At 44.1% G+C, this 27,357-nt stretch overlaps 1 protein-coding gene across 6 annotated transcripts in view; it reads left to right on the forward strand.

Moving 5' to 3' along the window:
- Wdfy2 (WD repeat and FYVE domain containing 2) overlaps positions 1 to 27,357 on the forward strand; it is a 123,849-nt gene that overhangs the window by 80,424 nt on the left and 16,068 nt on the right. For 4 of the 6 annotated variants that reach the window (XR_003950859.1, XR_001781124.2, XM_006519064.2 and 1 more), the window contains 4 exons: positions 7,046 to 7,100; positions 12,144 to 12,294; positions 16,206 to 16,318; positions 25,937 to 26,063. Coding sequence is in view for 3 of the 6 variants with exons in the window: in XM_006519064.2 (XP_006519127.1) it covers positions 7,046 to 7,100; positions 12,144 to 12,294; positions 16,206 to 16,318; positions 25,937 to 26,063 (446 nt within the window). In the remaining 3 variants the exon portion in view is untranslated. The remainder of the gene's footprint in view (positions 1 to 7,045; positions 7,101 to 12,143; positions 12,295 to 16,205; positions 16,319 to 25,936; positions 26,064 to 27,357) is intronic. The other 2 variants (XR_383185.4, XM_006519065.4) reach the window with 1 other exon arrangement.

Below are 27,357 nucleotides of genomic sequence, written 5' to 3' on the forward strand. Positions count from 1 at the left end.
GAAATTTACTAATATCACCATCCCAACCAGACTTTGTCTGTAAACTACCTAATGGAAATATTTGTACAATGGTGGACCTCTAGTTCCTCTGTGGCCATCACACTTGTGTGTGTATATTCAGTAGACAGTTTTACGGGAAGAAAAAGGTTTCTGGGAAGTAACTGTTGACTCAGTGAGACACCTGGCAGAGAAAGGACCCCTACAGAAGGAGACCTACCTATTTATAAAGAAGAGTTACAATGTCATTTGCATATTACAGAATTGGGTCAGCTTCTTTTAAAGAATAACAGTTTACTACCTAAATCTCATTATTATCTAAGGAAATGTATTAGAAACAATAGAAGTTAATTCATTTGCTTTTTAAAATTAAAAGTGTGGTTTTGTATTAGAAATGTTAATCTTTTTAGTTTTTGTGTTTCTTTCATTGAGATAGAACATAATCACATTTCTGCTTCCATTTCCTCTCCCCACACCTCCCACATACCCATCCTCGCTCTCCTTCAAATTCATTGCTTTATTCTTCATTAATTGTTGTTACATAGATGTGTGTATACAACATCTATGCAACCTGCTTGGTCTGTATGTTAGTTGTATGTATATTTTCAGGGCTGACCGTTTGGTATTGGTAACCAACCATTGGTGTGCTTTTCTCTGAGGAAGACTTACTTCTCCCACTCTCAGCATCCTTGGTTGCCTGTAGTTCTTTATGTAGCTCCCCTAGTCCACACTAACCTGTCTATGGTTAGTGTCATTTGGCTCATGTTTAGGCAGTCGTGTTGGTGAGACTTTATGAGTGTAGCTTCTGACATCCTAAAAACAAAATCTCAGAGCAAACTCCCTCTTCCTCTGGTTTTTACAATCTTTGCACCCCATCTTTTACAATGAACTCTGAGCCATAGGTGTAGGAGGTGTTTTATGTATGTATTATATATTATAATATATTTATTTATATAAACTTTTGTTTGTTTTTGAGACAGGGTTTCTCTGTATAGCCCTGGCTGTCCTGGAACTCACTCTGTAGACCAGGCTGGCCTTGAACTCAGAAATCCGTCTACCTCTGCCTCCCAAGTGCTGGGATTAAAGGTGTACTCCACCACCGCCTGGCTATATAAACTTTTATATATTATATATTATAATATATAACCTATATCCATTGGGACTGTGCTTTATAACTGCATTTTGATTGGTTGTGGTATTCTATAGTGGTCTCTATTGCTGTTTCTTTGTGGTATTGAGGGTTATATTTACCTATAGGTATAAGAATATATAATTTAGGCTATAGTTAGGGATTTTGCTGGTTTAGCAAAATGGCAGTTATAGATTCTCCTCTGAAATCCATGACTTCACTAGCCTTGAACACTTGGCTAGGTTCCTAGTACCAGGTGGATTTCCCTGTTGTTGAATGACTCTTAGGTCTAGCTAGAGAGTTGTTGGTTATTCTCAGATATTGTGAGCCACTGCCACACCCCTAGGGTTATCATGCATGCTGGTCATTGTTGTGGTTCATAGTGTGCTAAGTATCACTGTTGGTTGCTTTGCTCTTTTGGAGCTTGCATGGTGCCCATAACCACTGCCCCAGCCTAGCCTGGCCATCCCAGCCTGTACCAAAAACCAATTTCCAGGCTTTTGACAGGACCTGCCCTGCCTGTACCCCAGTACCCGAACCTATAGGCTCACCCCATACCACATTCAGTATCTTCACAAGCTTGACCTGCGTCTTACTCCAGGCTTTAACCAAGTCACACATCCTGACTACCAACCAAGTCTCCTCTATCTACCTGACTTCATTCCACCTAAGCCATTTTTGTCTTCTAAGCCTAACCTGCCCATACATCCTCTCCTATGCCCCGACCTACTCTGTCCGTATCAGACCTAGAACTAATAAGAGAAGTCCACATACTCAGGTCTCACTGCAAAAATATAAACAGTATGATAGATCAAGCCAGGGGTATTTCACCTCCAAAACCCAGTTCTGTAAAAATGCTTGCTAAGGAGAATTACCCTGATGAACCTAGGACACAGCATTTAAAAGAACCATCATAAACCTTAGCAAAAAGTTGAAGGAGTTTAAAGAAGACACAAACAGCTTGGTGAAATTAAGTAAAAAGAACTTGAGAATAAACGTCTGAGTGATGCCAGAGAAAACAGACATAGGCTGATGGAAATGACCGAGACAATCCAAGACTGGAGACTGGAGGCAGTAATGGGGTTTCGAAAGCTGAAGAGGACTCAGGCTGAAACAAGGGTAGAGTGGAAAATCCCAGGTGCTTAGCTAGAAACGTAAAGGAAACTGCCAAGTTGAGGAAATTGGTCAGAAGATCTCGAAGAGAAAGTAGAGGATCCAGATGAAATAAGCCAGGAACATGGGGACCAGAAGCAGAAACACAGGGAGGGGCAGCGTGGGACCCCACAGAGCAAACCAAACTCCAAGTCAGAGTCAGAGGTGGGGGAGAAGTCGCAAGTCAGTGGCGTAGAGCAGCCTATCAAATTCCTCCTTCAGGGGTGGCTTTGTGTAGCACATACTGCTTCGAACCTGGCAACTTCTCTGTGACCTTTTGCTAGGTAACAAAGCACATGCCATCATTTCTCCCTTATTCTTTATAAGTTTGGGTGTGACCGTGGTGATTGCTTTGTTTATTTTTCTGGGAAGAAAGCTTTTATAGGGAATGCAACTGTAGTTTTGTTTTCTTGATAGAAGTAGACTTATCATGCATTCAGTCAGTATATATCTTTGATGCACCACATGCTCGACAAACAGTTGGTAGCTAATGATCTAATTTTAGATTCTATTTTTATCTGTGAAGTAGTGTTAGATTTTAAGAAGTAAGAGAAATTATTGGCAGGCGTTCAAATAAAGCAAGAAACTTAAAATGTGAATTTAAGATGTTTTATTAGCGTGTGTGATGGGTGTTGGGGAGGGGCACACAGAAAGCAGTTTTGTGGCATAGAGCTTCTCCTTTTTATTTTACGTGGGTTCTGGGGATCATACCATGCTTCTCGGGCTTGTGTGGCAGGGGCTACAGATACTGAGCCATCCTGCTGCAGTAGAGTTTAATGTATAAGGAGCTGTGACTTTATCACCAGGCTTCTGTGGATCTGTTCATTGATCCTGATGTGAGGTGGGGGACAGTGCTAAGAAGTGTGTAATATTCCTTGACTGGTCAGAATAAAGACAGAATGACTCAAGACAGCACTGTGAACGTGTGACACTGAGAACGTGTGGCACTGAGAACGTGTGACACTGAGAATGTGTGACACTGAGAACGTGTGCTGAGTAGGGTCCAAAGCATGACTCGAAAACAAAATGGTATTTTATTCTGGTGAAAAACACATTTAGACTGCCTACCGCCATCTTCCTTAGGTTGACAAAACTCAGGAAGTTGGATTAGTTGAGGCAACTCTATTACCAAACAAAAGCCATGGTGTCTATTTGACAGACATATTTCAAATGCAAATAAAAAGCGGTTAAAAGTTCTCATGATGAGTTCAAGAGGGCTGTGATTGGCATGTGTCTAGGCAAACATGGACTTTTAGTACTTTTTAAATGACAGGACGCGTTAGCAACTTAAAAAAAAACCGTCTTGCTCAATGAAAGTAGTTTTGCCATCTGATTGACTAATTTGCTAGGCTTGGTTTTCAGAGAAAGGAAAAGAGTTGAAGAAGAATGAAATATTTGCAGATGTTCAGAGCTGCTCAGGCTAGTTAAAGATTAAATATAAAGACGGGAGTGTATTCCTCATGGGAGACTTTTCAATTGAAACATGTTTTATAAACATAAACTTTATAAAGGTAAATGTAAATTCTAGTGCAGAGGCAGAGGAAATGGCCCAGTTTCTAGAGTGCTCGCATCTAACATGCACGGGGGCCTGAGTTCATTAACTGGGCACGGCGGGTGCAAGCCTGCAGTCCCAGGGCTTGGGAGCTGGAGGCCATCAGTTCAGGCCATCAGTGGCATTTTCAGCTCCACAAAGATCTGATAGATGTGATACAAAGGCAGAATATTTGGACAAAGAAATATTGGCAGCTTTACTTTTTAAATGGTAGGTTTCAAGTCTAGTAGTCAAAACCTTTCTATACATCAGTAGTAAAATTGTAGACTACAAAATGGCACGGACCACACACTATATGCATTGCCTCAGATGTTGCTGTTTCCCAGATGCCCTGGGTTTATTGTTGCACCTTAAGCCAGGGCACAGAGTCCTGGGCTCCTCGGCCACTTTCCTAAGATGTGACTTCACCAGCCTGCACGTGGGGGCTAGGCTTAGGCTATGTCCCAGAGGGAAGGAGAAGCTACTGTGGAGCTAGAGTGAGATCCAGGGGAGATGGAGAACGATGCAGGTAATTCCCCTCCCCTTCCTTCTCGCCTGTGTTCTTATGGCCGTCCTTACTTCTGTCTGTCCAGCCACTTCTGTGTGCTGGAGAACTGGCTTCTCTGAGACTCAGGGCTACTTGGTGGTGCTGTGCCAAGCTTTCTTCTGTTTCCCTCTGTTGGACCTTTGCTGTGCTATGGAGGCTTCACTGCCAGTGCTAGCTTTCATTTAAAGGGGTTACCTCAGAGACAGTTGTTTTGGGGTGGGGAGAGGGGAGCACCAGTTTAAAGCAAAAATCTAAATTAAAATGTATAGAAAAAAGAAGGTACCAAGTAATCTATATGAAAAAAGGAAAGACTCCAGTGTATAAACAGCAGTGCACAGCAAACCACAATGAGATGCCATTTGCTTGCATGTTAGTTTGGCAACAGTGAAAAGAGGAACTCACCTGTTGATGGGATTGGGTAAATCTCTGTCATGTGGATGTAGTGACTGAGTGGCTTATGCTTGATGGGGTGTCATGGCAGAGTTCTGTGTTTGAGACAGCAATCTTCTATATGTGCCAGCCATATGAGTATTTGTGCTCTTGTAGAATAGTGAATTTGAAGGCAAAGTGACCATTTTCACAGTCTGTTTTTACTATAGATATTCATTAAACTGTAAAATAACAGTATTATAGAGCTGGAGAGATGGCTTAGTGGTTAAGAGCACTGACTGCTTTTCCAGAGATCCTGAGTTCAATTCCCAGCAACCACATGGTGGCTCACAACCATCTGTAATGGGATCTGATGCCCTCTTCTGCTGTGTCTGAAGAGAGTGACAGTGTACTCACATACATTAAATAAAGAAATCTTTAAAAAAGAAGTATTATTGATATGATTTCAATTATACTTATATCAAAGAAATGATATCACAAAGGTACCTTTAAATAGTTATTATTGGTATACTGAGAATAGCATGTGGTTTCCACTATTAAATATATATATATATATACATCAATAAAAAGTGATAATATCTCCCCCAAATTTTCCTTGTCTGTATTTTTATCATCAAAGGAAGAAAATATTTTTGAAAATTAGTTTATTAGTACATGAACTGGTAGTTTTTTATTTTGTATGCAAGTCTTAAATCCTACATGAAAACCTGCATCAAATTTTTTTATCCTGTGCCTGGCCTTTTCCCAAAAGGAAGTAAGGTCTTTTTGCTTAGGCCAGTGACCATTTCAGCATCTATCACGAATGACCCAGACTTGTCCGCTTCTCAGTTGTGTCTACAGCAGACAGCTTTTCTCTGTCTGCCTTGGAGGCTCTGGAGAGTCAGGTATCACAGACATCGTCAGTTAGTTCCTCTGGAGGAAGCTATATGTATACTTTCAACTTTATCCGTTACGTTTTGTGTTGAACTCTTCAGAAATGAGGAGATAACGCTGCTACTCCTTGAAGGATTCATGATGGAAGTTTAAACTGGCAAGTTCAGAAATGTTTTTCCCAAGGAAAACATTTTAAAGAAAATTCCTTTGTTGGTAAGCGTCTTACCAGGACTATGACAGAAACCAGAGAAGATAGTCTGCCCTGGCATGCCGTCCTAGTTTACCTTTGTGGCATCTGTCACAAAAGCATACAGTGTTTTTTCTTAAAAACATTACATAATCTCTTGAACTCAGTAAGCATCTAACAGCAAGAAAAGGATTTCCATGTCTGTCCTCCTGCCCTGCTTTGTAAGAAAGTCATCAGAGAAAAAATCTGGATGCTTTGTGAAAAGCTTTATTGTTCTGTTGGAAGCCTGAATAAACACTGCTTTATAATTCACCTTTTAAGGATCTGTGGGTGTTTGCATTTGAGAAGGTTAAGGAGCTCAACTGCTGCCAAGCCTTATAAAACCCAGGTTGGTGTCTCCTTGGGCATGGCCAACTGCTCAGTTGCTTAGCTGTGACCCTTTGATGTGCCCCACGCCCCAGATATGCTGTAGAAACTCGTGTCTTCAGTACATTGGTTGTCGAGCCTCGTCTCATCAGCTTAGGAGGTGGCTTCTCATGGCTGACGTTTGTTGAAGACTCTCTGTTCCATGCTCTAGAGATACAAGGATTGAGCAGGAGCAGCCCTGGGAGCTCATTGTAAGGGAAAGAGAATTGCTGATGTTAGTAGCAGCAGACTCCAGATAGCTAACCTTATTTCTCAGTAGAGAATGGCCGCCCATTAGCTCACCGATGAAGTCTTTCAAATGTTCTCTCTGGTGCCAGTGAGATTTTTTGATCATTAAGATTGGCATTGACCAGAATCCAGACTCAGAACATCATCTAATATGATTCTTCTTATATAAGAAGAGCCAACTAGAGAGTTGTGAGGTAAAATTTCTGATCTTATGTTGGATCAGAGTTTGGGTTACTCTTGAGGGAGGGACACACTAATGTTAGCTGTAATTCTGTTATGTGGTCTGATTACCAAAGCAGAATTGTTCATTAAAAACGCTGCTTTTGCTTGGGGCCTGGATGATGACCATGGTTAAGAGCACTGGCTGATCTTCTAGAGGACCAGGGTTCAATTCCTAGAACTCACAAGATAACGCCCAACCATCTGCAACTCTAGTTCCAGAGGACTGACTCCCTCTACTGGCCTCCGTGAGCACTGCATGCATGTGGTACACAGACATACATGCAGGCAAAACCACCATCCATACACATAAGTAAAAATCTCAAGAAAATTTTTTTTGCTTAACGTTTTTCTCTTGTCTTGTAGGAGTTTATTTTGTCTGAAGATTATAACAAGATGACACCTGTGAAAAACTATCAAGGTAGGTGTTGCAGGAGAGTCATCAGCCTGCTTTGAAACTGTCTCTTAATAATGTCCACCCTCACCAAGAACACTTACGTTACATGGGGGAACAACAAGAGAAACCCTGGGAGGTCCCTGGCAATATCCCAGTTTGTGAACTAAGTCATTGAGGCCAGAAGAATCCAGGTTCTACAGAGGTCAAGTACCAAGCCAGACTAGGGCAGGGTGACTCCAAGTCCACCATGCTTTCTGGGAATGGTACAGCAGGCTCAGGAAAAGTAAAGTCAGCCTCAGGTTGTTCAGACGAGCCTCATTTCATGTTTGTAAAATGCTTTGACATGTGGTGGTAGGGGTGGGGGTGGGGGTGGAGGGCCACAGTTTCTATCATGTGTTTAACAATGGCCATTGGCCAAATTCACTCTGTTAGTCAGTAGTGTTTGGAGGGGGCCTTTATCCAGACCAGCAGTATCATGGAATCAGGGCATTGGGTCCTTACATTCCCAATGTCATTGTATCCAGATATCTTGGCCTCATTCATTCTTTGTGGCCTCCCAGCATCTCCTCCATGACCTCCAAAGGCATTCTGCTAGCATGGGTGTGGAAGGATCTAGGCATTGCTTTCTTTAAGATTTGGAGCTAAAACTATTTCCCTGTGGTTTTATTCCTATGCATCACTAATCAAATATTTATTGAGTACCTACAGTGTTCCATTAGCTCAGGAGTGTAATAATGAACAGAAATATATAGTGTCTATCTGTAAGAGGCTTATGTGAGAGATTTTACAATGTGCCCTTCAAGTTTTTGCTTAGCTTGTTGGAACCACAAAAACTTGAGTCTCACCTTTCTCCAGCCTCTTAAATAGCTACGGAAGGCCCTATTCTTCCTTCTCCTCTGTTCATCTTTATTCACTTCTCTAAAATAAGCATATTATGCTTCAACTGTTTTTTTTTTTAATAAGCTGTTGTTCTCTAAAAACATGTTTGACTGTCTTACTCAGATTTGAGGTCTCATACTATACCATTAGGACCATTTTCAAATACAACCTGGTGTGTCGTGTAACTTTTTGTATGGTTCCTAATGATCGGTCTCTTCCCCTCATAAGGGTGAGCTAGACTTAGAACGTGGTAAGTGATGGAGATCACTTCCAAGATTATGAGCGGAGACTGGGCATGCATGGCGCTCACCTTCCTGCTCCCTAGTGTGATGTCTGATGATGTGAGCTGCCCTGTGGAGAAGCCTGTGTGCTAATGAGCCAAGAAGCATCTCATCAACAGCCAGTGAGGGACTAAAACTCCCTGCTCAGCAGCCCATGAAGAATTGAACCCAGCCAAAAGCTATGTGAGATTGATTAGAAACCAGCTCACCCTCTGTTAAGCGTTCAGATGACACCCCCACCACCACCACTACACACACACACACACACACACACACACACACACACACGCACGCACGCACACACATGCACACACACAGTAATTTTCTCCTAGGAAAAACCTTATGTCTGGAGCATTTTTGGCCCACAGAAACTCTGAGATAATAGGATGCTTTGAGACATCAACTTTGGGATAATTTGTTACCCAGCAGTAGATGACTAGTGCATGCATGTAATCTGCTGGGTAGATCCTGCTTCTCTCCCCTCCTGCCACTGCTGTAATAACATACAGGTGAGTTCTGGCAGCCGTTTCACACTGTGACTCATGTGGGGCAGGTACCACTGCAGCATCCTCACAGGATATTTTAAGGCTGCATCCTGTGTTTTGGAACATCTACTTTTCTTTTTATACTAAATCTTGGACTTGCCAATCTGTTACTTTTTTCATTTTAACTGGCCTGTCTGCTCAACTTATAAAGATATATTAGAATTTTAGTTGTCATTACATATATTAACTCCCTTTGGCTTTGTATTTTCTTTCTTGCACCTTTGTTAAAGGTATTGATGGTCCTGCCAGGTGCATATCTGAGAAGCCCATTACCGGGATCTGTTGTTGACATGCATTTACAGGGCAGGTTTTCTAGCATAGCCCACATGCTTTCTGTCAGATAATTACACAAACCCAATAGCCAGACACTTGTGGATGCTTTTTTCACAGACTCCTAGAGCTGATGGTAAAATAGTACATTTTTGTTGTTTTCTTTAATCCAGCATTAAGCTTATGAGAAAAAAAAAATTTCCCATTTGCCAGAGCAAAGAGAAAACCAAATCCCAGAGGGTGGTTATAAGGTGCGAGCTGACTTGGCAGCTGCCCTGGGGAGATAGAGAGATAGGAATAGCTGGTTCCCTGTGTGTGACCATGCCCTTAGCAGCAAAAGGTACAGCCTGGAGCCTGAGTAAGACCAAAAGCGACTCCTAGATATATTCCTAGATGGTTTACTAGTTTTATAGACTATTAAAGGAAGAAAATATGTGAAACTACAGGAATTCTTTTGGAAATTGAGAAATAAAAGATTTCCCAGCCCATTGTTAGGAAATCAGTATTTCCTGATACTAATGCTATACAAAATCAATCTGAGAAAACTGGATGTCATTATCCACAAAAGTAAATTTCACCACATCTAGCAATATATACAAAAGAATAAAGACATTATGGTCAGGTGAGGTTTATATTAGGAATGTAGTGTCAGATTCACAATAAAAACTAAATGGCAGCCAGGCACAGTGATGGGCGGGTGCCTTCAGTCCCAACAGTCAGGAGGGAGAAGGATCTCTCTGAGTTCTAGGCCAGCCTAATGTACATAGAAAATTCCAGGATAGCCGGCCTACACAGAGAGACTCTGCCTCAACAGATAAATACACAGGCCAGGGAAAAGCAACACAGGAAGGGCATTTGGTGAGATCATGGTCACAGCTCAGGAATCCGGGAGAGAGAAAAGCAGGGCACCGGCATAGCGAGGAACTGCCTGCAGACCCAGCTCTGGTGGCATGGTGATGTGAAACGTGTTCTCCTGCTAAGACTCGGATGCCCCTCTCCCCACTTCCTATTCAGGAAGCCAGACAGCAAGCCCAGGTTTCCCTATGAGTTTTTGAAGCTCAGTGATAAGAATCTGCCTTCAAAGAATTTCCTTCTGAGTAAGTTGTCTCCGTAGAGTGTGTGTGTGGCTAAGAGTTGTCTCCTTAGAGTATGTGTGTGTTCTTTGAGTTTTGAGAGTTTGTTTTGTTTTCCCACGGACAGCCACACTCTAAGAGAACTGACTTCACCATAGAAACAAAGGTTTGCTTTGCTGTTTGCATGTGTGAGAGGCAGGAGGGCGGGATTCAGATATGCCACTTTCTGTCTCTGCGGTGACTAAGAGAATGTGTTTAGCACTCTGCAATTGGCAGATGGTTTTACTGCAGTGGGGCTGCAGACAGCCACCCACACTGTCTAATGCTGCTTGGTAATGGAGGTGGAAGATCTATACTTCACCATCCTCAAGAGTCTACTCCTGCCCCAGCAAACCCCTAGCCAGGCTTCAGAATGGCCTTCTTGGTCATTCTATTCCCCTGTATTTGTACCCTGGCACTACATAGTAAGAAAGAAAAATTCTTCCTGCCTGAGTTTATTAAGTAATGGAGAAGCCATGAGACCTTAGCCAAACAACTCAGCTTTACTGCACCTCAGTCTGCCCCGGTGAACAACAGAGAGATGGCTAGAAACTATGAGTAGTCTCATCTCACCCTGAAGTTGTGCAATGCAAAAATTCTTCTAGTGGGGTTGTACTTGTATATGAGTAACCATGGGGAGTCTCTCTCTCATATGTACACACTTCTGTATAATAGGCGTGCCATTCTTTTTTTTAAACATATTATTTATTTATGTTTATGTATGTGAGTACACTGTTACTGTCTTCAGATACACCAGCAGAGAGCATCAGATCCCATTACAGATGGTTGTGGGCCACCATGTGGTTGCTGGGATTTGAACTCAGGACCTCTGGAAGAGCAGTCAGTGCTCTTAACCGCTGAGCCATCTCTCCAGCCCAGGCGTTTCATTCTTAATCTCAGTAAGTTTTCCATTGTTGTGGTAAAACACTATGACCAAGTCAACTTACAGATGTGTGTGTGTGTGTGTGTGTGTGTGTGTGTGTAAAATTTGGACTTATAGTTCCTAAGGGAAAGTCCATGATGGCAAAGCAGAAATGGAGACAGAAACAGCTGAGAGCTAACATCTTTATCCACATGCTTGAAACAGAGGATTCCACACTGGGAATGGCATGAGTCTTTTGAACCATCAAAGCCCATCCCCAGTGACACACCTCCTTCAACAAGGCCACACCTCTGAATCCTTCCCAAACAGTTCCACCAACTGAGGACCAAACATTCAAATACATGGGATGGTTATTAAGAGGCCGTTCTCACTCAAACCACCACCATCCCTTTTATTCTCCAAGCATTTGGCTTCTAATAAGAAGCTGTCAGAATGTTTTTTCTGAGTTTAAAAATCATATTTCATCAAAAGAGATCAATATAGTTTTCCTTTGGGGGGAGTGCACATAAACTGACCACAAGTGACTGTTGTAAATGCCATTCCTAATGTGACTTGTAGTCACACTAATTCAGTAACCCTAGCATGCTTGGCCAGGCTTTGGGGTAGGAAGCTTTCTGAGGAGTAATTCTTGGGCGCACACAAGGAAGGACGTGAGGGCAGGACAAAACCAAACATGTATTCATAGGGCATTCTTCCTGACTGACTGCTGATGGAGAGCTACTGGGTTTCCCTGTCCCTAATGGCTTTGTCCTTCAGCCTCTTCTGGGGTGGGGGGTGGGAGAAGAAAAGGATGCAACACTGGGATGCAGTTTTCTGGAGGCAGGTCGGGGGGAGAAAGATGTAACACTGGGCGCAGTTTCCTGGGATGTGGGGAAGAGAAGGGTATAACACCAGGCTGCAGTGTTCTGGGGTAGGGGGAAGAGAAGGATATAACACCAGTCTGCAGTTTTCTGGGGTGGCAGGAAGAGAAGGATATAACACTAGGCTGCAGTTTTCTGGAGTGGGGGGAAGAGAAGGATGTAATAGTGGTGTGCAGTTTGTGTTTTCCTCAGGAGACTTTCTCTATCAGTCATTTTTCTCATCTCTTAATTTTTCAGCACATCAGAGCAGAGTAACGATGGTCCTGTTTGTTCTGGAACTGGAGTGGGTGCTGAGCACAGGACAGGACAAGCAGTTCGCCTGGCACTGCTCTGAGAGTGGACAGCGCCTGGGAGGTTACCGCACCAGTGCTGTGGCCTCAGGCCTGCAGTATCCTTTGCTGGACAAAGTCCTTTCTCCTTGGTTCATGATCATTTATGATATGTACAACTTAAAGGTTTTCTGGTTTTTTATTTACTGTTTCTTCCTTGTGTGAAAAAGATGCTCAGAGAACTTCTTAAGGCTCGAGGTATTGGGGGTTTCCACAGCATGGGAGTGGAGCAAGGCTACATCATTAAGGTAACAGGCCTGCTGACTGCTGTGACATAGTTCTGACACCTAGACAGGACACAGCCCCGACATGTGAGCCCTAGCTGTCAGGATGACTGGCAGATGGACATACAACCATCAACAAAGTATGACATTCAGTTTTTAAAGGCGAGGCATTCCCCTTGCAGGACATCTTTCTAATGTTGTAAGTACTCCATTGGTGCTTAGAGAGTAGTCCATGAGATTCCCTTGTGTTTATAAATATTTTGGTGGCCACTGGGATGAGTTAGCAGGAAAGAGAGCTTGCTGCACACGCTTGGAACCTGAGTTCAGCCCCCAGAGCTCCTGGTGGAAGAAGACAGCTGACTGTTGGAAGCTGTCCTTTTATGTCCACGTGCTCCACACTGTGGCATACACTAATAATAATAAATTAAATTTTAAACATTTCTTGACAGGCTGCCACGCCAAGGCACAGTGAGCTAGCTGTCTCTAAATGGAATTCTGCAGGTTTTGTTCCGTGAGACTTCCTCAGAATTCATTGTACTATATTCTTGTCTGTCTCCCAAGTTGTCAGTCTGTGTACGTGGGGTGAGTGGCCTAACACCAGAGAAGCTCACCTCTTCCTGGCGGGGCTCTAAGAAGCTGAGCATCATTTGCTGTGGGACATGTTCCTCCCACAGCAAGGAAGAAAGTTCTCTTGTGTAGAAAAATGGAATCCTCCCATTTCTGACAGAGAGAACATAGAAGCTGACACTGTCCATAGAAGCAGGAACAGTGGGGCCTACTTTTGGTTTATCTCTGTATTTCTAAAGTATCCAGTCAGTTGCCAACAAAATGACAGTGTGCTGCAATTTCCTCACACCTGAGTGGCAGTAGGTTTGTTTATAGGTACACAGAGGCAATGCTGCTGCTGTGTTCTCACTGGAAGGGCAAGAGGGGGGGATCAAGATGGCCACAGTGGAAGGTTGTAAAGATGGAGAGTTAGCGAGAGGAGAGACATCGTTGGGGGGGGGGGGGGGGCTTATCCTTGACAGGGCAGCACCACATGAACACAGAAGACCCTTCCTCGTGCTTCAGAGGAGCCGGCTGAAGCCTAGGCAGAGCACGCTGTAGTAAGTACAGCACTGCTGCTCCCCAGGCCTCCTCCCTTGGACTTCTGCTTTTCTCCCTCTGCTCCTCCATACCAGAACCCATAGCATCCTGCGGCTTACAGAGCCTGGCAGCACTGGCACTGTAATGGTGTGTCTTCCTTTTATCTTGTGTCTTGCCTAGCCAAGCCAGCCAGTGTGAGCAAAGACACAGATGGCTTTTCTAACGAAACTCACCTTGATCATACTAACCTTTGTTTAAGGTTCACTTTCATTTTATGACACTTTACTAAGGATAGAATCATGTTACTGGTTACTTGAAGCCCATGTTTGAATGTGTGTGTGTATGTGTGTGTGTGTGTGTACTTTGTGTGTATGTGTGTGTATGTATGTGTGTTCACACAGCACCTTCCAAAAAGTGCATGCCCCACCAAATTTGCCTTTAATAACTCCAGTTTTCAAACTACAATGCCAATTCTTACTCCTCAGTATCTTTGCACTGTTAAACATTGGTGGCATGGCAGTCCTATGCTTTTGCTAAGGGGTGGTGGTGGGGTAGGGTGTGGTCTGAGTGAAGAACCATGAGATTCTTCCAAAGCTAGGGGGTCCACCCCCCACTCACTCCCTGGAACTTGGCTGTCAGATGACAGATTATTAGGCAAACCCCTACACTATTACCATCCCACCTCTACCTGTTTCCTTCCCTTCCTCCTGCCACTTACCACTCTTTAACAGTTTTCTGCTTGTGTGTTTGTTAAGGAAAGGGATATCTGATGAAGCAGCATAAATGCAGGGTGAAAGCCCTACTCTTTGTCTTGCAGAGGATAGCTGCTGTACAGGGAGGCCTCCACAGATGACACAATACTGTCCCATCTCCACCTGTCATTTATCAGAGTTAACAAGGTTCACTGTTCAGACCACATTCATATGTTCACTTCTTCCAGGCCTCTCAGTAGAAAATAGTAGTGACAATAACCAAAAACTCAAGCCAGGAGACCATGGAGACAAAGAGACTGGCCAGGTGACCTCTCAGTTTCCAAGAAATAACGAATTATAACAGCAGTAAAGAAGGAGGGGGAAGGGAGAAAATATCTAAGCTGAACTGTCCCTCAGAACTCAGCGAGCTCCTGCATGTACTGCATCTGAATTAGCAATGGTGTGCTCAGATCCAGATGAGGCAGCAAAGGCTTAGGAGCCCAGAAAGGCCAGGGGGTTTGTTCCAGGTCCTGGGAGAACAGGATGCTGGAAGTTTATGACTAAGATTTCCTAGCTGGTTCTCTGCACATCTGCACAGTCCGGAGCAAACTCTTCCCTAAATGTCCATGCAGGTCACAGGAAATGGGAATATTTTCTTTGTATTTTACTTGCTAGTCTTTAGTTCAGGAATTTTCTTACTCACCTTACTCTGTCAGTATCTTATTATTTGACCATGTTTTGACCATCTTTTTTTATGCTTTCTCAGAATAATTTTAGACTCCTCATTTTTTTAGCTTTTTCTTTAAGAGTTGTTGGAGGTTATCTCTAAAATGGCACCCTGTTCAATGAGATGTCTTCCTGTTAGTATTATTTCTTGAGTTTATTCCCAGTCAGGTCAAGAGTTCTAAAAAAGCTACTGAGTTTATCTTAGTTTCTTTATGTCACATTTAATGATATTGTCAAGCACTCCAGCATCCAGTTGTACTGTCATTTTGCTTCAACTCCTCTGAGTCTCTTTTGGGACCATGGTTTGTTTGTGGTTTTGTTTTGGTTTTGTTTTTTGAGACAAGGTCTCTCTATGTTGTTGTCCTGGAACTTGACCTCAGGCTGGCCTCAAACTCAGAGATCCCTTTGCCCCTCTCCCTCTGCCTCTCCCTCTCTCTCTACCTCTCTCTCTGCCTCTCTGCCTCTCTGCCTCTCTGCCTGTCTGCCTCTCTGCCTCTGCTTGAGTGCTAGGATTAAAGGCCTGTGCCACCACGAGAAAACATTTTGATGGATACTTGTCTGTGATCACATCTGCTGTTGATACTTCTGTTCCTTTTTGCTACAATATTTCTGAGCAAATTCTAGACCTTAATGTCATTTTATCTAAACACACTTCTTTATGAACCTCTAAAATGAAGGAATATTTGTTTATAATCACAAAGATATAGTTAGCTCTGGAAATTAATAATCCTTCATAGTGCTAAATCTTCTGTTCTCAGCGTATAGTGCCTGCATGCCAGGTTCAGGTTGCTTTTTGCAGAAGATCTGTTTGAAGTTGGGTGTCGACCCACTGCGCCTGTGTAGACAGTGCTATGTCTTCTGATTCCTCCTTTGGAACAGTTGCCAGTGTTTCTGGAAGCCTCTGGCCTTGCTTTCTAGATAGTCTCATTCTAAATTGACCCCTGAACTTCCACTGGCGTCACATATTTTGTTCATCTTCCTGCTCCTGGCTGGAAAGAACATACCTAGCTCCAAATAACACGTTGATATTTTTGTTGTGGTCATGTTATAAGTTAATCTGATAAGTGACAGCTTAGTCACATTGAGTCTGAATGTGTAGCAATATGTATATCCTTCATGTCTTCCAGGACCTATCTCCAAGTTCTGCTAGGGTGGTACTGCACATGCCTGGTTAAACTAATATAGTTTTTTTTTTAACTCTCATAAATTCCCACTTTGCAATCCTTAATGATTACATGATAGATTTGATGTTGAAACCCGTCATGTGTTTATTGGCGATCACTCGGGCCAAGTAACCATCCTCAAACTGGAACAAGAAAACTGCACACTGCTCACATCCTTCAGAGGGCACACAGGTAAGATCACACAGGCAAGGCTCCATCATATAAAAGTATAAGTAGATGGGAAAGGACAAACATCCAAATGTTTGAAGGTGGCAGAGGATAACTCGGGCTTGGGCTAAACTACAGATGAATCCGAAGCACTTAGCTGGCTGTAAAGCGGTTCAGTAAAACCAAAAGCTTTCCTCCGGGATTCAGAGAGAGGAGGAACCACTCTATCTTCAGAATGCTGAGAGTTAGTTTTCATGTTGCTGTGGAGAACTGATGTGCTGATGAAGGACTTGAGACCATGTCACAGTGGCACAAAAGCCAGAAGACTGATAGGACACTTGTCCCGGTCACTCTTGGAGAAGTCAGTGTGCACGAAAGAGTCACCCGTCCCAGACAGAGGAGGAGGGAAGCCAGACTACATAAAGGGCCTTTAGGTTCCAACCCAGGGTCTCCTTTGTATGGCCTTTACATCACTAGTGTGCTCGGGGTCACCCCTGCAGGATCCACACTAATCATCCACAGCCCTGGAGAGGCGGGAATTGATGGCAGGAGTTAATATTTCACTGGCACTGTTTGGGGTGGCATTAGCTCCAGAAGATGTTGATTTGGGAAAACACGTTACTGCCTGATTGTTAGTACGCGTTGGTGTGGTTTTGTTTTGAGGGTTTTTTTTTTTTCTTTTTGGAAAATACAACTCATGATTTAGTGTAGCGATAATAATCCATTTACATGTCATAGAAAATATAAGTAGATGGGAAAGTATTTTTAACTAAATTAGTGTCCATTTAGTTATAAGAGATTTCCAGGGGTGGGGCAATGAGGGGACTGGAGAGATGGCTCAGCACTTTTGAGTGCTTGCCACTCCTGCAGAGTACACACAACTGCCTGTAACCAGATCCCAGAATCTGATCTGTGTTTCAAGGCCCCCCGTACCTCCTTCCTTAGCCACATGTTCCCTGGTGTGCTTATGTCTTCAGTTGATAGCAGTCTTCCGTCTTGGTGATCTTGGAGTACTAAGATTGAGACTGACTACCGTCTTTCTTTGCTTGTGCAAGCAGAAGCCCCATCTGCCACTCACTCTTGAGATTTAGACCATCAGTACCATTGCAGGGCGCGATTCCCCAGCCGCGTGCACAGAGCTGCCGACTCTCCCTCTGCCTGTGCTCAGTACACGCCAGATGCCTTTCTCCTAACACCCTCTTCTCATCCATCCCAGCCACCTGCCTGTTCTGTACTCTGCTACATACCGAAACAAACCTTTCTTTTGTCTCTTCTTACTTCTTTATGGGAGCCAGCCTTCCTGTGGGCCCAGGCTAATTCTCAGGATCCTCACATCAACATAGACTTCCTTTGGGCACTAGCATCTCTCCATTTATTATTACACTTATTTTTCAAGCCCTCTCTGTCCTCTCTGTAGCCTCCTGTAGCAATTCCCATAACTCTTATAATATATTCTTAAATTATATGATTTGTAAAACATAAAATGTTCTATTTTAACCATTTTTAAATAGTTTGGTGGTGTGAAGTACATTGCTATTATTGTGTCACCATCACCAGCATCCGTCCCAAAACGCTTCACCTTGTGAGGCTGCAGCCCTCTACCCTTTGATGTTAGTCCCTCCTCCAGGAGCCTTGGTTCTTTCTGTGAGTGTGACCAAGTAAGTGGGATCATCTAGCACTTTCCATTGCAAAAGGACTGTTGCACACCCACGGCAGCAGCAGTTCTTACAGGAATGCCATGCCCCCGGCTCCTCCAGAGGTGTCAGCTCCCATTTGCCTTCCAGCCCTTTACCTCTGGTTTGTATCTGTTACCTCATTTGAGGTGCTTTCCCTGAGGTGACCCACGGTCTGCTGGGATGTGTTTAAAACTTTGTCGTGCTTAAAGTTTGACAGCATCTTCCATGGTGGCCGCTTGTCTCTGCCGTTGCTGCCTTCATTCATGTCGTTGGATAGCACACTCTGCCTCCATGCTTGCCTTCTGCCTCTGGCTGTTCTCAGAATCCCTAAGTCTGCCTCAGTTCCCCTTCTCCTGACCCTTTGCTCTGTGGAGTTGATCTCAATGAATGCTCTTGGTCAGAAAGAGAAGCATCGTTGTCCTCAAATCTCTCGCAGTCCGGAGGGAGAGAGACAGGCTGAGCTGCAATGCTGCTGCTGACAGAGGATGGGAAGGAGCACCAGGGCTCCATCCGGGGGAGCTGGTGCTTGACCGGAAATCCTTGGGAATGAGTGAGAGCTGGATTCTTAGGGAAGGAGCAAGAGGGTGCCCAGAAGAACACTGGCACAACCAGGGCACAGAGATCAAAGAGCCTTTGCTGAGTGCTGGCACTGCTGCTCACCCCTCTGAGGACACACCTGTCTGTCTGAAGGAAGACTGGACCCAGTTGTGGCAAGGTAGCCAGTAAGAAAGCCATAGTCACTTTAGATCCTAAGGCTTATCCTGGACTTACTTAGCTGTCCTTGAAAAAACAATGAGTTTGAAGCCAAGAAACAGTCATCCAATCCCCAGGAGCGGGAGTTGCAACATCCTGGTCTTTAAAAGCAGCTTACACTCTTAGCTGCTCCATCTCCCCAGCTCCAGAAACCATGTCTTAAAATGGGCTTTTCCTGTAGGGGAGGGGAATAGATAGATTGCAGATAAAATGTAGGATGTTGAAAAATCATCGCAGTGGGGACTATGAGTGTACCTCAGTGGGTAGGGTATTTGCCTAGTGTCGGTGAGGCCTGGAGCAGGGGGTTGCAGGAAGGATATGCCTGGTAACTAGCCAGATTTGATTTAGGCAGAATTGGCCTCTGTAGAAGCCACTTGGGTCCCCTGAGTTCTTATTGCTGAGTCCACGGGGTGAGCAGCTGTTTCTAACCACCATGGTTTTGGCTAGATATGGCCGAGAGTTGTGTTTTATGCATGCTTGCTCTTATGTGCTACTTGGGTATTGGGTCTTCACCTTTCTCGTAGTTTGAAGCAGTCTCATCTCATTTTTATCATGAAGTATCTTTGAGGCAGATAGCATGGCTCAGGAAGGTTGTTATCTCACGTGAGAGCAAATGTAGCAGTCAAGGTGCTTCGTACAGAAGGGAGCTGCACCAGTTGGCACAGCACAGCTACCTTGAAGGCTCAGTTTACAGGGTTAAGCTCTTCCTGTGTAGGGGCCTCCTCTTCTGTGCCTGTGCAGTCCCAGATTTGGCCAGATACCAATCCTAGAAGAGGCTTTTAAATAACGATCAAACAGAGACCAAAGTAAGATCCATTAGGGTAAGGAGGTGTCTCTTCCATCCGTGTCTCAGGAGGTCCTCGGTGTCTGTAGATGGGGCCATTGTCATTCACCCCAACATTCTTCTTCGTGCGGAGCCATGGCCATTTGCTCCATGGTTTTCTTTTCTTTCAGGGCAGCCCTGAGCATTGTTCCCATTGTTCTCCTTCATGGGGAGCCCTGGCCTTGGATCTGTTGTTCTGACTGATGAGGAGCGCTGGCCATTGGCTCCGTGTGTTCTCTACTGGGGTAGAAAGTCAACTGGGAATGTGGACTGGGGCACGATCAGCCCACCTCTACAGCAATATCAGTGGAGATCTGGGGAAGGAATTTTGTGTTCTTAGCCCCCTCTGCTGGTTTTGTTTTGTTTTTCCTGGAGCTAAAAGTCAAATATCAGGATTCTTTTTTAAAGTAGTTTCTTGATACACACTTCTACTAAAAACCTCTAAATTTGAGCTGAACAAATCGGTAAATCCTATTTTGACCACTGTAAGTTTGACCATCAGCAACATCTTCTTTATTTGTGTAATTTAGCTTTGTAAGGTAAGGTCTTACTGTACAGCTCAGGCTAGTCTCAAACTCATAGCAATGCTCTTGCCTCTGCCTCCCAAGTGTGCTGGAATTACTGGTGTGAACCACCACGCCCAATCCAAGAAGTGCTCTGATGAACATGGACAAATGAGAAACAGGAGGGTTTGAATTTAATCCATCAAAGCCTTCTGGTCACAGGTTCAGTCCTATTTACTCACTGTTAAGGAGAATCCAAAGGAATAGTGTTGACTACAATAAAAGCAACTGAGCAAGCCAAGAAATTCCTATGTGAATGTGTGTCTTCAAACTGTTACATTGAGAACTTTAGCTTTAGCTAAATGGGCACTTGCACCCATCTTTCTGTGAGGTCTGACTCTGTGTGTAGATTGCCCCTGAGCTGACCAGCATCAGCTTGCTCTCTGAGGTCAGTAAAAGAAGTGTAATCCTTACCTTTACTCCCCTTCAGACCAACCTGGAATCCCATCAGACAAACAGTTGCGGATAATTCATCAAGATTATGTGGGCGGAAGTGCCGTGAAGCCCTGATACAGCCCATGGGCTGCTTGCAAGCAGTAAGGGAGCCTCTTTAGTGCAGTCGGAGAGAAGCTTGCAGGGCAGTGGAGTTAATGGCACCTAAAGGAGTGGAGGTGGATCGGGTCTTAACCACTGGAGATGGCTCAGCAGTTAAGAGCGCTGACTGCTCTTCCAGAGGACCCAGGTTCAATCCCCAGCCATCTGTAACTCTACTTCCAAGAGATCCAATGCCCTCTTCTGGGCTTTATAGGCATCAGGCATGCACATGGTGTATATGCAGACAAAACACCCACACATACATTTAATAAATTTAAACAGGAAGAGAGGGGCCCCTAGAAGGGGAGTTCACAAGTTCTCCTCAATTCAGCCTGGAGTGTAATGTACTGACTTTGATGAATTTTTTTTTTTTTAATTTAAGAAGCACTGTGGTCTGAGTACTGGCTCAGGCCCTCTGTAAGCTAATTATTAGCCTGCCCAACTTACTGTGAGGAAGTTACCTGTCACGCTTTGGCAAAGGCAGACCCAGCAGCTTCTAACTCTGAGTTCAGTTTTGCAAGGCTTTTGTATATGTCTCAAAAATATTACCAAAACAAGCATTTTGGTAACAGGTATCAGGTTTCTAAAACCATTTAGCCTCTGGCCCAGTTCTACATTTGCCATTCTTGTCTATGAAACAATAAAAATGTGGAGCAAGGGGTGGCATTACATAGCTACCCAGGAGGCTACAGCAGGGGAGTTACTTAGCCAGAGCTGGAGGCCAGCATGAGCCCTGTTGTTAAAAAAAAATAATAATAATAGTAAAGAAAGGCCAGAGAGATGTCTACACAGCAGCTAAGCCTGCTGCTCTCGAAGAGGACTAGAGCTGGAATCTCAGCACTCGCAGTAAGAGGCCTATGACACCTGTAACTTCATCTTCAGGAATCTGGCACCCCCTTGTGGCCCCCACAGGCACCTGCATGAAGGTACTCACGTACATTGTAAAAGATGAAAAAAATGAAAAAATATGGATAGCTATTAAAATGCTTATTTTAGCAAATTTATAATATTCAGTTTAATATAAACAAATGTAAATATTCAGATAGCATTTAGGTAAATCCAGTAAGTAAGCAATAATGCAACATGCATGCATGGTATAGGATATGACTCCACCAGTAACAATTATATTCATAAAACATGTGTAACATGGGCTGGAGAGATGGCTCAGGGGTTAAGAGCACTGACTGCTCTTCCAAGGCCCTGAGTTCAATTCCCAGCAACCACGTGGTGGCTCAAAACCATCAGTAAGGGGTTCTGATGCCCTCTTCTGGTGTATCTGAAGACAGCTACAGTGTACTTATATAAATAAAAATAAATCTTTTTAAAAATCTGTGTAACACAGATTTTACCATTTTAACCCTTGCGGTGTTTTGTGTTTGTTTTGCACTGCTAGAGTTTGCTCTGTGGGCTGTGTGCATGCTAGGCAGGTGTTCTGCCCCTGACTGCATCCCTGCTAGTTTCCTCCGCTGTTAAGCATACAATAGTTCAGGGAAGTGTTTCTGTAGTTACCTAGCTTCATGAAGAGTCCATCATCCACTGAGTCTCTGTTGATGAATCTTTTCAAGCCATTCTTTCTCACAGTGCCCACAGTGGTCTAAATCTGTTGTAGTTTAAGAATCTGAGCTGCTCATCTTCACGTTTTATAGGAAATAAAAAAAATCTGTCACTGCCTTGTTTTCCTGAGTGTAGTGGCTTCACTAGTGAAGAGGCCTCTTCATATTCCCTGGCATCTAATACTGAAAGGGTCAACTGGGTGAAGGCCTCACGTCAGCAACACTGCTTCCTCAAGGGAAGGTGTCTCGGCCCTGCCTCATCTGCTGGGAAGACAGCCAAGGGCGTTCATTTCCACTCCCTGTTATTCAGCTGCTGGCTCATCTGCCGATGCGTACTGAATATCTGTGCAATCCAGGCCGGGTTGTTTATACTGAGGACACCATGGACAAGCCCAGGCTCTGGCCTCTCGGAGTCTCTGGTCTATGAAGTAATAGCCACTCTAGGGGAAGATAGTCTGTGAGCCATGAGCGCGCTGACGGGAAGGACCTGGGATTTAGGTGAGGCTTGCTGTGGGCTAGAGAACTGTTTTGTACTTTCATTCATTTGCACTGCATCCTGCCCTGGCCTGTGCTTGGCTGCTGTAGGGGGAAGACGGAGTGGGTAAGGGCGAGGATGTGGTTGACCACACGTTGCTGGGGGAACTGAGGTTAATCGTGAACAGGGCTGTATGCAAGCAGAATGCAGTGCAGTGGGGGAGAGGCTGGTTAGCAAACCCACAGCAATGAGTGCAAAGGGACTTTCTGTGATCTTAAGAGTCTTTTGGGACAGTTAGCAAACTTTCCTAGATGCCTCCAAGGCACAAGACCTTATTAAAGCAAGATGGCCACTTTTAAAGTGTCAGCGTCCAAAAAACATGAAGCTATTTAATCTTCTCCAAGTATTTTTTAGTAATATTATTGAAAAATGAGTGTTTCTGACATTCCTAGGTATTTGTTGGCTATGTGTTCATTTTATATAGAAAATTTATTTCTGTGTCCGTATTTGAGGAATTTGATTTGTCAGGAGATTGCTGGAGAAGAAACTGTCATACTATTAGGTAGCCACACTAGAGCACCTACCGCGTAGTCCTACGTAATTGATCCAGTCCATTCTCATACAATATCCCAGTGGTTCCATCATCCCCTCTTCATACGTGAGGGGTGGCTAGTTTCCTCTCTGTTGCTAAAACACTGACTTATGAGAGGAAAGTGTTTATTTAGGTTAGATTCAGGTCACAGTCCATCATTGAAGGAAGTCAGGGCAGGAACCCAAGCATAAGTCTGAAGCAGAAACAATGGAGCAGGGCTGCTTGCTGGCTTGCTTGCTTGCTGGCTTGCTTACTGACTCATGGTCAGCACTATCTCTAGTCAGGTCGTCCTGAGATAGTGTCACCCACCATGGGCTAGGTCCCCTGCTTCAACAAACCAGAGACTCCCCCACTGACATGCCCACGCACCAGTTCAATCTAGACAACCTTCACTTGAGGTGTCTCTCCTCTCAGATGACTCTAGACCAGTGTTTCTCAACTTCCTAATGCTGTGACCCTTTAATACAGTTCCTCATGCTGTGGTGACCCCAACCATAAAATTATTTTTGTTGCTACTTAATAACTCTAATCTTGCTACTGTTATGAATTATAATATAAATAATCTGATACGCAGGATATCTGATAAGCTACCCCTATGAAAGGGTCATTTGACCCCAAAAGGGTCATGATTCACAGGTTGAGAACCACTGTTCTAGGCTGTGTCAAGTAGACAGTTAAAGCTACATAGGACAAGGATACTAGCATTTAGAATATAATTGATTTATAAAGCATTTGGAACCTTGAAGTCCCAAATTTCTACCTCTGATGTTGTCCCTAATTATACCTAATACTCAAATATAAAAACACATCACAGTATTCTCAAATAAAGACGTGCAATTAACCAGTGTCATCTTCCTGCTGGTAGAATGGTGTGCTGGCCTAGTGTGATGTCAGCCTCACACAAGCCAGAGTTGTTTTGAAAAAGTCTCAATTGAGAAAATGCCCACACCAGATTGACCTGTGGTTCATTTTCTTGATTGGTTATTAATGTGGGAGGGTCCTGCTCATTGTGTGCAATGCCACCCCTCTGCTGGAGACTTTTTATGCTATAAGAAAACAGACTTACTAAGCAAGCCATGAGGTGCAGGTCAGTGAGCAAGCCCTCCTCCATGATTTCTGCTTCAGTTTCTGCCTCCAGATTCCTGCCAAGTTTTGAGTCCTGTCCTGACTTCCCTCAATGATGGACCATTAGCTGGACGTGGAAGATGGTAGAGCCCACCCCTTCCCATTTTGCTTTTAGGTCATGGTCATGTTGGTGTATCACAACAACAGAAGCGTTAGCTAAGACAAACGGTATTCATAAATAGGAGCGAGCAGGGTAGCAGTGGGGAAGGGCATTGCACACTGGTAGGAGAATTGTAGATTGTTTCAGCCTTTATAGAAGGCATTAGGGAGGGTCTTCAGAAAATTAAAGTTTACTTCTAGGCACAATGGCACATGCCTATAATCCTAGAATGCAGGCCCCAGAGGCAGGAGGATCACCAAAAGATTGAGGCCAGGATAGGCTACATAGTAACACCCTGTCTCAAAACAAATGAACAAAAAAGAAAATTTACTAGGCTACTAGGGTTATATTTAAATAAAATGGAGCCTATATACCAAGCATAGTTGCCCCTTTTGTTGTAGAGTTCCTCACACCTCATATCACTAAGAAATGAGAACAGACAACCTAATGTATGATGAATGCATAAAGGAAATGTTAATGTACACACATGATGGAGCTATCATGCAGTGTATAAATGGATGAAATTTGTCAACCACATTGGATGAGCTAGATGACATTATGTTAAGTGAAATAAGCCAGACACAGGAAGAAATACCACATGATCTCACATGGAATTTTAAGAAGTTGGCCTCATAGAAGTAATGGATAGAGCAGTGGTCCCCAGTTGGTCAGTGGCTAAGTTGTGGTTAAGAAGAGTAAATTCAGCCGGGCGTGGTGGCACACGCCTTTAATCCCAGCACTCAGGAGGCAGAGGCAGGCGGATTTCTGAGTTCGAGGCCAGCCTGGTCTACAGAGTGAGTTCCAGGACAGCCAGGGCTATATAGAGAAACCCTGTCTCAAAAAAAAAGAAGAAGAGTAAATTCTGGTGTTTTGTTGCACATAGGGTAACTGTTATTAACAGGACAGTATTGTATATCCCCAAAATAGCTGGGAAGGGTTTTGAGAATACCATCACTGATGAATGTTTGATGAGATGAATATACTAACTACTCCTTTGGTTTGCGCCTTAGATGATGTATACATAAGTTAAAACATCACACTGTACCCCATAAATATGTAGTTACTATATGTCAAGAAAGGAAGAGATCTAATTGAGCATTTGAATTCTCGTTTTCTTCCCATTTGTTATTGCCAGGCTAAGAGCAGGTACTAGTTAAGAAAACAGTTAAGACTTTCAAATAGTGTGGTCTTTCCCTTCGTAGGATTGCACCAGTGAGTTGTCCCCTGGTGGGGAGTACTGATTTTATGATACATTACAATGGATGTAGATGCTTAAAGATTTGGCTTTTTATTTTAGGGAGCAGTTTTTCCTTTCTGGGGCTTTCTCACCCACTCATTTAACAAATGCTTTTGTTCAGGGACTGTGTGGGTCCTGATACCTTCACGCTCCCATTTTGTGGCAAGGCTGTTGTTCTGTGGCTAACACCTGGCTGTGTCTGTTCTCTTAGGAGGGGTGACAGCACTCTGCTGGGACCCGGTGCAGCGCGTGCTATTCTCAGGCAGTTCCGATCACTCTGTCATCATGTGGGACATCGGTGGGAGAAAAGGCACGGCCATCGAACTCCAAGGACACAAGTAAGGCTGCTGCTAGTCCTCCATGATGTCTCTCAGCAGCCTCCCAGCTGAGGCAGAGCAAAGGCACAGGGCAGGATGCTGGCAGAACCTCTGCACCAGAAGGTGCAGGATAGGAACATGGTAACAGCCACCTTGAGTCCATGTGCACAAGGCAGGGAGCTATAGCTGCCTCAAGCCAGTGGGAGTGCTTCTGAACTCTCAAGGGGAAAATGGCTGCGAGTAAATAAAAAGCAAAAAAATAAATAAATAAGACCACAGAGAGTGTAAGTGAGTGTTTGACAGTGAGGTAAGACATTATAGCGTACAAGCGAGGAAGCCTGTAAAATCTGTACAGTCCAGGCTTCCTGGCGGCTGGAGGAGGGCAGAGTTGATACCATGCATACTATATTGTAAAATTCGACCAACACCTGATTCCAACCTGCCCTACATAGTTGGGTTAGACCAGTTGGCCTTGTGTTGGCCAGCAAGCATATAGCCAGGCGTGACAACTGTGAGGGTGGACGGTAACAAGTGCGTGACAGCTGCTTACTCTGGAGATGTGGTGTTTCTTCTCAGCTTAAGCTCGAGATTGCCTCTTCCTTAACAATTCCTGGTTTTCCTTCCCTGCCCCAGGATGTCTAGTGCCCCAGAATTAATGCAAATCAGGGGTGTAACTAACCTTAGGGACTGGGAAGCAAGCTAGCATGGGCCTCTCGCCATTGAGACAGTGCCACATGCCTTTTGCTCTGCTGCTTCTCACCAACCTCCTGAGGTAGCTAACCACTGGTCTTGTAAGGACACAAGGGGCTGAAGAAGTTTAGAAGTGTCTTTTTTTTTTTTTTTTTTTTTTTTTTGGTTTTTCGAGACAGGGTTTCTCTGTATAGCCCTGGCTGTCCTGGAACTCATTTTGTAGACCAGGCTGGCCTCGAACTCAGAAATCCACCTGCCTCCACCTGCCTCTGCCTCCCAAGTGCTGGGATTAAAGGCGTGCGCCACCACGCCCGGCTTAGAAGTGTCTTAAACATGCAGATGGCGTCGTATAAGAAGCCGCAGTAGGATTCAGCCCAGTGACAAGCTAGACAGGCTTGTATCCGATGCAGCCAAAGTGTGCGCCTAGGCTATACCCTTGAGGTCTGTACACACAGTGATGGAATCAGCTGACACCACACTATTCTCAAAAAACCATCTCCATCAGTAAGACAGACTTTCTAAAGACCACATCCAGCCTGAGAACGAGATAGCAGATGAAACATGGAGTTAAGGCGGTGTCTGTTCGTGCCCTCGCCTAGTTTTTAGCCATGAGGCAGTTAAGTTG

This window comes from Mus musculus, chromosome 14 (assembly GCF_000001635.26).
Source record: "Mus musculus strain C57BL/6J chromosome 14, GRCm38.p6 C57BL/6J".
Classification (NCBI taxonomy): domain Eukaryota; kingdom Metazoa; phylum Chordata; class Mammalia; order Rodentia; family Muridae; genus Mus; species Mus musculus.